The sequence below is a fragment of the Struthio camelus genome, chromosome 12 (assembly GCF_040807025.1).
Source record: "Struthio camelus isolate bStrCam1 chromosome 12, bStrCam1.hap1, whole genome shotgun sequence".
NCBI lineage: Eukaryota > Metazoa > Chordata > Aves > Struthioniformes > Struthionidae > Struthio > Struthio camelus.
This window is the reverse complement of record NC_090953.1, coordinates 19376673-19391806: the sequence shown is the minus strand read 5'-3', so window position 1 is coordinate 19391806 and position 15134 is coordinate 19376673. Positions and strand designations below refer to the sequence as shown.

General features: G+C 38.3%; 1 protein-coding gene across 4 annotated transcripts in view; it reads left to right on the top strand.

The window, feature by feature from the left end:
• The window catches only part of OTUD7A (OTU deubiquitinase 7A), a 171727-nt gene that overhangs the window by 43586 nt on the left and 113007 nt on the right, over positions 1-15134 (top strand). For all 4 annotated transcript variants that reach the window (XM_068958342.1, XM_068958341.1, XM_068958343.1 and 1 more), the window contains exons 2-3: positions 9841-9913; positions 10483-10588. Coding sequence is in view for 1 of the 4 variants with exons in the window: in XM_068958344.1 (XP_068814445.1) it covers positions 10546-10588 (43 nt within the window). In the remaining 3 variants the exon portion in view is untranslated. The remainder of the gene's footprint in view (positions 1-9840; positions 9914-10482; positions 10589-15134) is intronic.

Here is a 15134-nt window from a genome sequence, read left to right as displayed (position 1 = left end):
CAAATCAGTTGGGACTGTGAGGGCAGGGATTGCCCTACATGATAATGTAGGCTTCGTGTAATACATATGAAAGGTAGCTGAGCTGGCTGAATGTTAAAGCAACTGTAGTGAGCAGTAATAGAACCGAGTGGGTTGTAGCTGAGTGACAGCTCATCATATAATCATCACATTTTCCACTTAAAGCATCTCTGGGGGAAAAAAAAAGTAGGTTTAATTCTTTTTTTCTTCTTTTTTTTTTCTTTTTTCCTTCATTCAACAAGCAGATTTTGAGAAATTATTTCTTGAAAAATCTTAGGGTGACATCTAGGTTATAGATGCATTTTTTTGAGTGACAGAAAGGTTATTGTCTATGTTGCAAAATATATCCTCCCTCCCCTCGCCTCTTTAAATCATACAGAGAGTTTTCCCCAGTAATTTTTCCTCTCCTTAATCATCATCTTTTCTACAGAGGTCAGATTGCTCTACTGGCATTTCACGATGCAGAAACAATCAGCTAGCAAAGCACAGGCTTCTGCATGTTTCAGAGTCTTTTGACGCGCTCCATTCTTTTTCCCACCCACTGCTTACCCTGGGAAGTTGCTGGTAAGAAGCACAGATGAGCAGCAAACGAAGCAGTACACCGAATGCAGGCAGCTGAAGTTACCCTGGCTCAGTTGTACCGTGTCGATGAGGCGGATCGACACCTTCCGCCTCAGAGACTTCCCTTCTTCTATCTCTATCCTGAGTTCTAAGGAGCTGACTGAGGAGAAACAATGCTCCTGTGATTCTCTAAAACAATAGCAGATTCCCAGTTTTTACAGGAAGCTCTCACAAACCTCCCGAGTGTGTGTGTGTGTCTGTCTCACTCTCTTTTTTATTATTTTTTTTGTCAGGAGAGTGGCAACTGGAAAACTTTATTTAGTGAAGTAGGATTTAAAAGAAAAATGGGTCTCAAGAGACAAAGCTAAAATTGATAGGAGAATGTGCTTTCTGCTGTGAATCTTTAGCGATCCCAACGTGCTGCGTGCTCTAGTTTTACATTGCATTTTCTCATCCAGTAGTAATAACCAGAAAGGTCCTATCGTGCCTGTTCACATGCTTTGAAGTAGATGGTAGATTCCTTAGTGGGTTTTGGAGCTTGTCAGCTTTTGTATCTAGAGGTGTGTTTTACAGTTTGTAGTATGATCCTTTAGAAGCTGAAATTGCATTTATTATTTGTTAAGATGAAGCTGTCTCAGTGAAGTTGATAAAATGCTGAAAAGAAGCTTGAAAGGCAAAACTGTACCTGTAGTTTTTTTTCCTTTGCAGTGTGAGAGAGTAATTTGAATTGCTTGTGTTTTGTACTTTTTTAGAAGAGAGTCAGCTCAGTTTCTAATTAAAGAGTCAGCTCAGTTTCTAATTAAAATACATTCTATTTATTTGGTAAAGTTTATACAACTCCCTAGTGACAGGTTTTCCTAGTGTAGCCCAGCACTGAAATGCATATGTGCTTGTAAATTATTCTGATATGCTGAGAGCTTTCAGAGAAAGTTCATAATGTACCTTTATGTTTAGCTACTATTTTGATTTTGTTTTGCATGAGTATAAAATTCAGAAATAGCTTTTTCTTAGATAAGTTAATTAAAAATCATCAGAAATTAAGAAAGTATATTTCAAATAATCATTCATCTTTTACCATGTAGAAGTGAATGAAGGAGATGATTTTAAACTAAATAGTAAAAGGGATAACTTTGTATCCAGGTAATAGAAGGAGTTAGAGTTGTGATTAGAAACTTTGATTTTTCAAAATAAAAAGTGATTAGGCACTAGTCCAAGATCTATCTTATACTGAAGTCTGAGAGGTTGATGGGAAAAGATAATCAGCAACAGGCAAGACAGAAAAATATTCATTAAAAAAAAAAAGAATTGTACAATTGAAATGTTCTGTCATGAATACTATTTTCAAACCACAACAAAATCAGAATCCACAGGTAAAAATCAGTTACTTTTATAATTGTTGAAGCAGGAGACGTAGTGAAACTGTTACTGAATGATCTTCCCCTGAAGTTTTTTTTCTATTTATTTCCTTAGTTACAGAGGTCACAGTATTTAAAGGATTATTATTGAAGAAGTTCATGGCAAACTTTCTTTGACGTCGCTTAACCTAGAATTTCTTCCTGTGTGTTCTAAAAGACCTTTAAAATGTTATCATGTTGGTTACTTTAGTCATGTGAACAGTATATCGATGTCAGTGAAACTACTACTGTGAACAGATATATTTTGGTTTAAGCTCTTCTAAATCCAGGACCTAATAAATGAAAACTGGACTTCAAAAAGTAACCTTTTCTCATTTCCTATCTTAAGCCAAATCATAATTATTTTGAAACCAGTGTCAATGCATTTGCTGTCTCTCTATTATTCACAAAGGAAACTGTATTTTAATGTTCTATGTTAATAGTGATGATGATGCTGGGGAGAAAAAAAGCTTAGAATTGGAATGTAATATTTATAATTTATGGCGCAGTACAATTCTTGATACTTTGTAAGTAAAATATTAATTCACATGCTAACGAAAACCCATGATACATCATGCTGATTCTCAAAATATTCTTTATAAGATTCATATTTTAATTTACAGATAATCTTTATGTGATCTTGTTATATAATTTTTATTTCAGTTTTTCAGAGTGTAAGAGGGAGAGAAAGATTGGATGTCCTATAATTGGCTTATAGAGGGAAAAAAATCAGATTTAGATTATTATGTCTGAGGACTTCTTTTGTGTGTGGAAATGTGGCATCATTTTTATTCCCTGAGACTTATTCTTTTAATGAAAGCAAGGTGCAGCATGAGCTGTTATTAAGCTAATAGTTGAAATCAGACAAATTATGTTTAAAAAAAAAAAAAAAGGCAAAAACCGAACAGCAACAAAAACATTTTCTTCATAAAGTTAAACAGAAGTGATATGTGATTATCAGGTTGGGCTCTCTGAAAATACAATGTAAGCCTTTTTCTCAAGATATTTTCCTAGTATTGGGGGCCCTCTGGTTTCTGTTTTGTAAGATGTTTAGATGCAAGTGTGTATAGATTGTCGTGTAGCCAAGATCTGCTTTTGGGGTGCAGCTGAGATCCATGGCATTTTCACCTTGGAAAAACACCCCTTAAAACAGATTTAACTGAGAATTTCTGTTTTAAGTGGCTGGGGGAAAAAAAGGGCTACTTATTTGATGTGTGGGTTGATTGGTTTGTTTGTTTGTTTTAAATAATATCTTAATCTGCAAATAGTCAAAGTATTGGGGAGATGAAAACAAGTTTTATGATTTTGTGTTTCTCAGTCCTGTTTAGACTTGATGAGAGTAGCTGACTGCGTTTTTGACTGATTACTGATGCACAGCTAGATAGTCAAATGATTTTATCTTCTTACTCTCTGAAAAGTGTTCCTCAGCTATTCAAAAAAAGAATGGTGTTCCAATCCACTGCTGTTGCACCTGCTTTCTAGGAGAGAGAGGCTTGGCGCGATTTCTACAGTATTTGTGAGGTTGCTAAGACATGTGCGGGCATGCATCTGAAAACTCGCTTCGGACTGCAGGCTGTGCACAATGTACAGATAAGGCCTCAGGCCTAAGCCCCAATCCAGCCTCCTTGTCTAGTACTGAAATGTCAAGACTGGTTTTCTAACTGTCACAACCTCGGAAACTTCCTGCACCCCCAAGGCCGGCAGGGTACCAGCGCTGCAGAACAAGCTTCAGTCCTGCAGTTAGCACAGTTGTATTGGGCCAACTCAACCTAGCTGAGTCCGAGTACATTCAAGCTGTAGTTCTACAGAACAGGAGAGTCAGTCTGAAAGGTCACTGGCACTAAAGAAAAGAGATTCTTTACCTCACTGCTTCATTTTGCCTACTTTTTACTGGCTGTGGTGTTTTTAGATGCTTCTGTGAGCTGATTCAATCTAACAAAAAATTCTTCCAGACAAAAACAGAACAGTAACAAGTTTTCTGTTGGATTAGTGAGTTGAAGTAGCCCACCGAGCAGTTAGACAAGCATCAGAGTGAACAGAAAGCAATGAGTAGCATCAAGTCACCTGAAGCATGGTGGCAATGAAGGAAGAAGGATGCCTCAGCCTTTCAGAGCCACTGGATTTTGGCATCATTCTTGGGTAGTCCTGCTGTGAATTTTGCTTCCCTATTTTTGCTGGACGGTAGATCTCAACCTCATCTATACCTTCAATTGTTTCATGAGCTGTCAAATAACTGCATAGGTGGTAATAAATAATTAAATGTCTATAGTTTTTAAAGTAATGTTAAACAAAAATCTTTTCTGGTTGCTGTTCCTGCTGGGCACGCACCCTTTCTGTCACCACAGCTGTCTCTAGCTGCATAATCTCTTACTCTTTGAATTTAGTTGCCAGTCTGTTGATATAACAATTAGTTAAACAAAAGTAGCTGGTAAGCCCATATGTTTTTGCTATGTGTTTAACAAAGCAAAATTTAAAAAGCGTTTGTAAATAACTACCAATACTGTCTGTGACTTTGCTATGTGCTTATAATGGTTAAATGCAAAGAACAGAAGCACTGATGCAGAATACTAAGGTGTGGAGGGGTTTCTTCCCTAACTTTAGGGGAAGTTGCACATTTTTTCCTCTTTTTGCCCTTTGTAAGTTGAATCCCTTCACTACAGGGGCAAATGAGTGCCAGGCCACCTCAGGTTGGCAGAAAGGAAATGAGAAGCTTTGAGGTGGAGGGAAAGGGGAAGCAGAGCCTTTCCTACTCCTGCTTAGACTTCAAGGCATCTACACATTGGATGCTCACCTTTTCCACCTTTTGGCCAGTCAGGTAAAATACGCATTCCTAGGTCATGGTTCGTATGACCTCATTTAGACATCTCCATTAGAATGAAGAGAATCCTGCTCCAGAAGACATTTATTCTCCCAGAGTTTAAAGACAGCACCCATGCAAGCATCTATACTGTAGATGTCTAAAGCTGGGTAATATATCTGAATGCACCTGTGTCACCTAACCAGCTTTGACCGATGCACACATACAGGTTATACACATTTGAAAGTATTTATGACATTTGAGTATCTTTTCTCACTGTCATCAACATGCTCCACTCCTTTGCTGGTGTGTTTTAGTGAACAGGATAAACAGCTCTGTGTGGAGCTTTTATGCACCAAAGAGATTTTGTGTGCATGTGTTTTCAAACTTTGAAAGGCTGCAAAAAAAAGTGAGAAGCTATCATGGCACCAATATTGTAGTTTTGCACTTAGCTGCGTCTGAGCTGCTGGATCACCCTGGATGATTTATCTATGTTAGACACTGTAAAAGGTTACGTAGGACTGTTTTCTCTCATGCCAGATCAGCCTATCTGGTCTCAGTGATGAGGAGTTCTTCTGAAGAGAACAGCTCCTGCGTAATGAAGGACTGTGATGACAGTGAAGTCAGTGAATGCCTACTGTTTGACTTTTCTGATGCTGTTTATTTAGGGATTTACTGTATTCATTATAGGTCTGCTTCCGTTTTGTTCCTGCCTGTTCAAACTGCAATCTTTGAAATACAGTGAGCGGTTCCGTATGTCTGTCAGGCTAACCTCATGCTGCTCTCTGTGCATAGTCCTCCTACATTTTGCTTTCTCTTGTTCCGTGAAACTGTACAAGATGCGTCAGAGGACTGGGGAGAAGGAGGCAAAGTATAATGATCTCAGCCGTGAAAAGTCTTTAGTACGATACTTTTTTGCACTGGTTGTATCAGCAATGAAGCATGTGCTAACTTTCAGCATGTACTCTGTAAGCAGGTGTTTTCCATAATGTGTCCAGGCTGTGAGATAGCGTCCACCCAAGCTGGAAGTGGCTTGGGTTCTATCTTCTTTCTAGGCCAGCTGCAAGACTCTTTCTCTGTCTACCTGCCCCTCTTCCCCACTGCCCTGAAGCACACGCGGCCTCTAAACTGGGGTTACGGTATAGGTACTAGTGGCAATAATAATAACATAGTCTGTTCTCCACCTTGACAGAAGAAGTGAGTCTGATACTACTTTTGTAATTTTTAATATTTGGTGGTGCATTTGGAACGGGTCTGCAAGCAATGTTCATGAATTCCAGATCAAAAAAGTGTAAACAGGACAGGAAACTAAATTCCTGAGGCCTCAGTGAGTTTCTTTTTACATGTGTGAACTCTTACCTCTTTTTTCATGTACTAGAGTAAGGTGATGGGAAAACCATCTCTGCAGACAGGTTGTCCCTATGTATACCTCTTCTGCTTCTCTCTAGAAGTGCAAGTAGATATGTGCAGATTGGGGATAATGCCCGTTGTTTGTTCAGTTCAGATATCTCATAGTGGGTTTTGGCCATTTTATTTCCAAGGACAAATTTAGATGATTGATAAACTTGAAAATTTCGTTTTGGTAACTTTCTAACAGGGACCTGGAAAAGTGCCACTGCTTCATATGAGAAGAAAAGGTGTCTTTAGCTTTGGACCAGTCAAACAAATGCTGTATTTTCTGTGACTTCTTCTGAATGTGTGTGCTGTCACTCTAGAGGTCAAAAGCTAGCAACAGGGAATATAACCAAGAGGTTTATTATGTCTCAAATTAAAGCTTTAGAGAAGAAGACAAACTTGTGCCTCAAAGTGACACATGCTACTAAGAGCTAAAGAAACATACGGCAATCTTTCCAAGATTTTTCTGATACTGTTTCTGTTAGTGTTCAAACACAGTTGCTTGTGCAAAACCACTTATTATCTAATCATGACAAAACTTGAGTTCTACCTAAAGACAAAACCTTAAACTTAGTTAAGAAGGATGGCTACTTCCTGTATATTTATAGTATAGTATTTCATGATAGAACCAATCGGAATAAAATTATTTGCAAAGGTCCTGGTTTGCACTTTGAACTTAGTCTTCAGTATGTATGTTCTTTTGGACCAATTAAAAAGACATGTAACTTCATCATCTGCATTTCTGGAAGAAGTGTCAGTATTTTTATTTTCAGAGACAGAATATAAATCTGACCTTAAGCAGTAATACTATTATTAAATGTGAGATCATACCATAACATAGAGTGTGATCATTTGAAGGTATTACTATACCAAAACCTTCATGAATCATTAATGAGAGATTTTCCCATCTCGATTATGGTATAAAAAAGACACAGATTTAATTTTGAAAGCATTAATTACCTTTAACTTACTGAAAATGTTTGACCTGTTCTTTCCACAAAGACTTTCTTGTGCTTGGTTCCATTTGAACTCAGTAAGTTTTTCTTTACATAATGTTTGAATCAGTTTGAAAGAGCAGTCCAAAACAAAATTCATTTTTTCTGTTTCTTTGGTTGTCCTAGCAGCTCTTCTAACTAATCATCAAATATCTGAATGTGTAATTTAATACTAAGGTCAAACATTGTTTGTATTGCAATTTCAATTTAATTTAAATTTGTAGCTCACAAACAGAGAAAACTATGGCTTTTGTTATGGCCTCTTCATTGAAGGACAATGACTTGTGACTTGTGCTGTTGCATAATTTTCACTCGGTTAATATGAGACCATTTTATTTCCTCTCTTTCCTTTGACCTCTCCGATTATCCAGTGGATGGATGCAAGTGTCCTGGCACGCTCTTAGCGGGAGGCAAAATAACCAGAAGACATTTTTCTTCTCCATCTCTCATTTTTGCTATCCAGAGAGAGACAAACAAGCAGGCATTTGGGACAATGGTATTCTCTGAGTAGTTTTTCTGTATGTGCTATTTCTGGAAGTGTTAACTGAGTTTTCTGAGTATCAAGCAGATCAGCAGGATGTGAGGGCATCCGAATGGTACGATGGGCTTGGGCTCTCTTTTTGTCTCCATCAACAACATTACTGATGCACCATTTGTTCTCAATGATTTTTGTGTGTGACTGCAATGTGTGTCGTGAATGAAATGTTGCTGGTGGAAAGGAATCGGACGAACTCAAAGATGTTGAGCACCATTCTTTGACTACAAGAATTTTAGCAAATTACATGTATTTGTACAATCTGCACATAATGATGTAAACAGTACAGTGAAGTTGAAGCTTTGGTAGTCTTATAACCTAGAAGTCTGAAACAATTTTTTCACTCTTGCCAAGGTCTTTATCTGGACAGTTTCTTAAAAACTTAGCTTAATTTGGCATTTTGGAGTGTTTCTTACAGTGTTGCGAACCAAAGGCATAATGTTATCTTATTCAAAATGTAGGTACGTTTTTGCATATGGACTTCAGTAGAGATTTGTGAAAAATGCGTATGTAAGTGCCTGCATACCTGGAGTTGAATGTTCATTTTGCACACCTAAATGTGGGTTTGCACATTACTTTTGTGACCACCAGTACTTCTAAATACTTTATATATGAGCATGGATGATATTTACTTTTTTCTAGTCATATTCATGCTTTTTTCCCTTCCCCTCCCTTCCCCCTCCTCCCCTAAATTAAGTGTCAAGTTATTGTAGTCTGTTTTCCTATTTCAGTGGAATTTGACTGAAAGTTGAACCTGGACAGTCTTGAAGTGGTGATGGCAGTGGCGGGGGTACTTCTTAACCAGGTGCAAATACAACTGAATACAGAAGATAGACATAGTCTTCTGGGTTTAAAATGACCAGAGAATGGGGGCGATATTGAAATGAAGCTATGGGACAGCATGTGCCAAGAAAACATATACGAAAGAAGAGAAAAGGCAGATGAAAAAAAGATTAACAAATACATATCTGCATGTGTGTATATTAAAAAAATGCAAATGTGTTATTGAGAAGAAAATAAAATGAAAGAATTGGGGGAAAACAAGCGTAAGGATGATAGCCATAAAAAATGTCGCAGGATGTAACGTTTTAAAACCTTGTTAAAGTTGTTCAGTGAAACTTAATTACATAATAGAGCAGAAGACTCTAGTCAGGATCAGAAAGAGCGATATTTGTGCAGAGTATCACTAAACAAACTTTAAAAGCTGAATACACGCTGGCCATTTTTGCTATTGAACAGGTAAACCAGGCAAAATGTTTGATAGAGTGCAGCATGCTCACATATCCAGTATGGTAAGAAAGCATAGCCATATAGCTCATTAGACCACTCGGGTCTATATATCTGTGTTAATTTAGTCAATATTGAGGATCATTTTAAATAGATCTGCAATGCATTAGTTTTTTTTTTTTTAAAAGTCATATAATACTTGTTGAACAAAATCAGTGAAGTCCCACTCTGCAGACAAATGTTCCCTGAGTACAAAGAGACGAAATGTACTGCATCCGCTGGAATTATTTACTCGGCTCTGTCATTGACGTGGAATGTACAATCAGACTTCATGGTTCATTGAAATTTCATGTCACCTTCAAACTGAAGAAAGCCAGTTATGTCCGAACTGCATTTTGAATTTTTGTGTTTGTTTTTTTTCTCTGGACCAAACAGTAAAGAGGCTGCATTCCTGAGAAGCTGTCATATGCTGCACACATCATTGCAGTCGTAAAGCAATTTCAGTCTTGCAGCTTACCATTGGGTTTATCAAGTTATCTTTTAGAGTCCTTATTATCTAAGTTAATCTGTGCCAGTGGTCAGCAACCTTTTCCTCAGAAACTTTCCTTTCTGTTTCTGCATTTGCTAATAAATGTTTCTTTTGTTTGATCTGAATAGGATTGCGCTCTGGCTGGGATTCTTGTAGGAAAAACAGTTGTGACCTCAACAGTGACATAGCAAAGTGATAGTAGCAATGTTGGGAACAGTCACAGCTGGAAGAATAAAAAATTGTTTTTTCCAAAATAGTGCTGCATACAGATCTGTCAGGGTCTGGGTGTGTAATGGGAATGATAAGCAGGTTCAGGACAGGCAGTTGTACTTATACAGTCACTTTCTGAGTCAGTAAAACATTTTATGGTCTTCTCTCCTTTCCCACAGGCCAATGATACTCCAGAGCTTCAAAATCAGAAGTAAAATCAGCTGGACAGTTGCCTCCTGCTTTCGTAAACAGGTAAAAATATTAGAAACAGAAACAGAGGCCCATCTTCCTCATAACTGTGTGTTGCTATGAACAACCCTCCCCCCCCCCAAATTAGCACTTGTCATTTAGTTGTTTTGATAGGCTGAGCATAAGTGCCTTGCAAAGAAAACAAGAATTAAGTGTAGCCAACCAAAGAAACCAACTAAAATTATTAAGAAACTAACAGTATGCCCCTTGCCTGTGGCAACACAGAGCTGGTGGCTGATGCAGTGTTACTTATTAAATGAATCTTTATTTGTTCTTCCTAAAGCTTGGATGCTAAATAAGGTCCTAAAACCATCCATATCATTGCCATGCTAAACTGCTGCAGCAGTTGATCTGTCCCTGGAGCAGCTCTATTTTGGGCTTAGTTCTTTGCTTTCGTATTAGCAGTTTATTCTGTAATAACAAATGGTCTGACCCTTTGTGAGTATTGTGGAAGATCCCCATAGTAATAAGCTCAGTAAGGACAGTGAGCTAAACAGTATTGGTGTTATTTAGCTCATTTTCAATTGCTGTAAATTTTCGTTTGCCTGCTGACTTCTTTGTATTTTCTCTAGGGAGAAAGCAGCGTTACTGGTGTGGATGCCTGCCTCATTTGCTTCACCAGAATGAGATAGGGCATGCAGGAGAGAAGGGATATTTTTGCAAGTAGAAGCTGCCATGGTGAGTTGTATTCTGTCCCTCCTTCTGCTGAAGAGTTTCTCTGTGATGCTAAACACATTGCCTAAACCTAACTTCACACAAACGTTTCTCCTTCTCCAGAAGTGTGTTATGCATAGCATTTTCTTGTAGCAGTGCTGGCTTGAAGTTTTCCCCTACTGCTTCTTCCTCCCCTGCCTCATTGTGTCAACAGAACTCGCTGAGGGGTAACCTGAGATTATGTTGAAAATTAAGCCTATGGGATCTAGGCTTTTCATTTCTGAAGTGCTGAATATCCTAGAAAATTGTAATAATGCCCAGGAACTCAAACTTAGTAGATCTTTTTAAACCTTATCCCCCTCTGTCAGCTCCACCTTTAAAATGGTATAGTAGTTGCACACCTTACAGACACATTATCAGCTAAGCTTATAAATATTTTTTGAGGCATGTGTGTACTGAACTGATAAGAAGCACGTAAAAAAGATACTCCTGTCTTCAAAAGGTGGTTCAAAAGGTTACCATAAGTCAAATTCCTGGGGCCACACTTGTATGATCATATTCAAATGAACCTTTGAATAACTGCTAGTTAAGTGAGCCCTGTTCATTCTGCAAAATCTTTAAAGGCCCCTCCCTTTAAACATTCCTCTTGAATGAGAATACCATGTTGAGGATGTTGTTATAATGCATAAGCACAGAAGAACTGAATGAAAAGTGTGTGTTCCTGCATCTACTAAATTTGATTACAAGAGGTTAAAGTCAGACTATTCTAATGCCTTTGGGTGTGCTGTTGTTGTTAGGAGAACCATAGCCTCTAGCTCATACTACCTTCAGAGTTTAATTCTGTTTCCTTTTTTTGCTAATACTAACAAGGCGTTATAATGCCCTCATATAAATATAATATTTCTTTTCTGTGCATATTTGTGACTTAGGAGGCTTTAATTCTTTTTTTTAATGATCTATCATTACTGTATTTGACATAAAAGGGTTCTGTAACGTTCCCATAAGAAGCACCGGTAATGGTATTGTGTGTCTGGGGAGGGGGAGGTGCTTCATTTTGACTGCTGTGAATGCTAGTGATTTTGTGGGTAAAATGAAATTGGATGCTTAAGGATGTCAGAAAAACAAACTACCTAGGAGAAATAACATTTTCATTACTGCAAAATGTATGTTTCTTATCATTGTTCACTGAGCAGGGAGGACTCCTAACAGAACAAAGGTCCATAGCACTATAACGTGGAAAATATAATAACTGCCTTGGTATCTTCAATTAATGGATTTATTTTGTTTCTAGTTTTTAAGATTAGCATTAGGATTGAAATTCAGTACAAACAACTTGCTCCGAAGGAAGTTGAACTTATGAATAGTTTGCTACAAGTTGTTGCCTTTTTCCGCACTCATGACAATCATTCTGTCCCCCCCAGAGCTTCCCTTCTTCCTTGTCTTCGTTTCCTAAGGTTTTCCTAGACTCTCACCTCTATGCTGTCCCAGTTCTCTCTCTAACTGCCTTCTAAACGTGATGTTTTTGTGCACCAATCAAGCTTCTGGACAGAGGCTTACTACATACTGCACACAGAAATAGGCCTGAGCGCTTCTGCATCTACAGATTTTACAGTCTGAGTTCATTCAGAAATCATCTAAACAAAAGCAAATACTATATCATCTTTTATTATTGTTGTAAAGGCCAGGAATGATTCCTGGAACGGTAAGGGGATGACTTCTTGACCTCTGCTGGTGTGAAATTTGTTATCTTTATCGTGACCAATTTCCATGAAACTTTTCAGCTTTCTCTGTAGTAGACTTGTAACACTGTGTAAGATCACAGAATCACAGAATGGTTTAGGTTGGAAGGGAACCTCTAGACCGCCCTCAACCCCCCTGCTCAAGCAGGGTCACCTACAGCAGGTTGCCCAGGATTGTGTCCAGAGGGCTTTTGAATATCTCCAGCGAAGGAGACTCCACAACCTCTCTGGGCAACCTGTTCCAGTGCTCAGTCACCCTCACAGGAAAGAAGTTTTCCCTCATGTTCAGATGGAGCCTCCTGTATTTCAGTTTGGGCCCGTTGCCTCTTGTCCTGTCACTGGGCACCACTGGGGAGAGTCTGGCCCCATCCTCTTGACACCCTCCCTTTAGATATTTGTACACATTGATGAGATTCCCCCCTGAGTCTTCTCTTCTCCAGGCTAAACTGGCCCAGCTCTCTCAGCTTTTTCTCTTAGGGGCGATGCTCCAATCCCCTCATTATCTTTGTAGCCCTCCGCTGGACTCTCTCCAGGAGTGCCATGTCTCTCTTGTCCTGGGGAGCCCAGAATTGGACCCAGCACTCCAGGCGTGGCCTGCCCAGGGCTGAGCAGAGGGGCAGGATCACCTCCCTCGACCTGCTGGCAATACTCTTCCTGATGCACCCCAGGATCCCATTGGCCTTCTTGGCCACAAGGGCACACTGCTGGCTCATGCTTAACTTGTTGTCCACCAGGAAAAGCTGTAATTTTGTTAACGGAAAGTACAAGTAAAAAGAGGAGTGTCCTAGCTCACTTCATGGCTGGGAGCAGAGTTTCGAAGATGAGCAAGAACTTCTAGCTCTTTCTGGTATCTTTATTACAAGGACTATTTCTCAGCTTAAAGTAGATGAACCTAAATTTCTTTTAGGTGTCTTAATTCACAGTGCACTGTATTAGGAGTTTTGGGGTTTTTTTTGTTTTTTTAACTAATTTTAAATGGCTATTGTCAGCATGATAAAACATATTCAAAATAACTATAATTGCTGCATCAGTGTTGAAACTTCAGCCCTACAGACATCAGGGAATTTGGCAATTTCCCCTGGTTAATTTGATAGCAGCTGTTTTTTCGGTTGGCTTTACAGAAGGGCGTATTAATGGCATGGTTCAGGTGAAAGAGATTCATACCTACCCACTTGCAGTGATACGAGAAAGTAAATTTTTCTATCCGATTATTCTTATGTTTGTTTTTCAAGATTACGTGAATATATAATGCGATAAGTTCCCCATAAAGAATGGATGGAGAGGAAGCTAGGCTCAAAAATATCAAACAGTGCTTCTAGCAAAACTTAGAGGATATTAACAGGACATTATGTTATTCCAAGTGGAAGGGAATCAGAAGAGATGTGGGAGTGCAACAGAAGAAACCTCCAAACTAAACATCTTGAATCTAATTTAATCTTCCCTCCTCTCAAAAGCCTTTTTTAAAATAGTTTTGATGTTTCCTGATCTGTTCTAACTAAAAGTAATTGGCGTAGAGAAGACAGTGAGTAGTTTTCAATCAGTCAAAGAGATTGAGGAGGACCATTGGGTGGCAAATTTTACTGTCTTTTTGCAATTTAAGCCGCCTTTGAAATGATGTATTGTCCTAGTATGCTTCTCCTCTGTTTAAATTGAAGATTGTGCTTTTAAAGCCTGAGCCATGACATTGTTCTAATACTAGCTTTATGGTCTTCAGCAGAAAGACTGTCAGTGACAGTGCTCTGAACTTCTCCAAAGATGGTATTGACCAACCTAAAAACAGATTTTAAAAATAAGATGATTGGAAAAATGTCAATATCCTTCCTCTAGTGAGAAGTTAGCAAAATTCAGGAAAAATAATGGCAAAGATGCTTTGATTAAAAAAAAAAAAAAAACAAGCAAAAAAAAAAAAACCCTACACACAGACTTAAAATTTCAGACATAAAAAAACATAGAATGAGCCTGCATAATTCTGGCTAATTTATTTATCAAATTATGCTAATTCAATTTTGAGAGACGTTCTTCTGTAGAATTCAGTAAAGAATGTGTAAAGTCTTTAAATATAACATTGTATTTCTTCTTGATTTGCCTACATTTTGGTCATCTTAATTTTCATCAAACTTAGCAGAGGAATAACTTAACTTTGAAACAATCTTTTAATTGGATTAAATGTCCTCTGCATATTTTATTTTCATGGTTTAGTTAACCCAACACTAATATGAGATAATAGCAGTTAGCACTGTATATGCCATTAGCTGTTACGTGTCTAATCAGAATTTAATATATATGATGCGTTTAATCTGTGTATCTAAAATATGTAATTCTATAATATACTTTTGTTAGCTTTTGCTTTCACAAGGACGAGGAAATAAGGAAATTAGAGTAGACCAGGGAATCTGCAGATCTGAAGAACAAGGAGGAAGTGACAAATTAATCCATTTTACATTGCCAATCCAAAAATCTTTTAGCAAAACCCTCTTCTAAGCAGTTAGTTGTTTGCTACAAAAACGGATCCTTCTTGGATAATCCTTTTACTAAAATATTATAAAGCTCATTTTTCTCTGTGTTTCCTGATGGAAGAGTTGGAAAAACAAAAGCCTCGCTTAGGTGGCTATAGCTTAAGTTATAAGTGACATTGTGTTGCTTTCTTGAACTATCCCGACCGTGTAGCGGTAGCCTGTGCTGCGCGAGCCCTTCGGTGCCTGCAGAGCACAGACGTGAACGTCTACTTTGACAAGGGATTTTTTTTCTGTGTAGTGAATGACCCGCAGTCTCTCGCACACATTCCCTTCCAACAAAATGCCTGCTCTGGGTGCAACCTCTGCAAAGTAGTA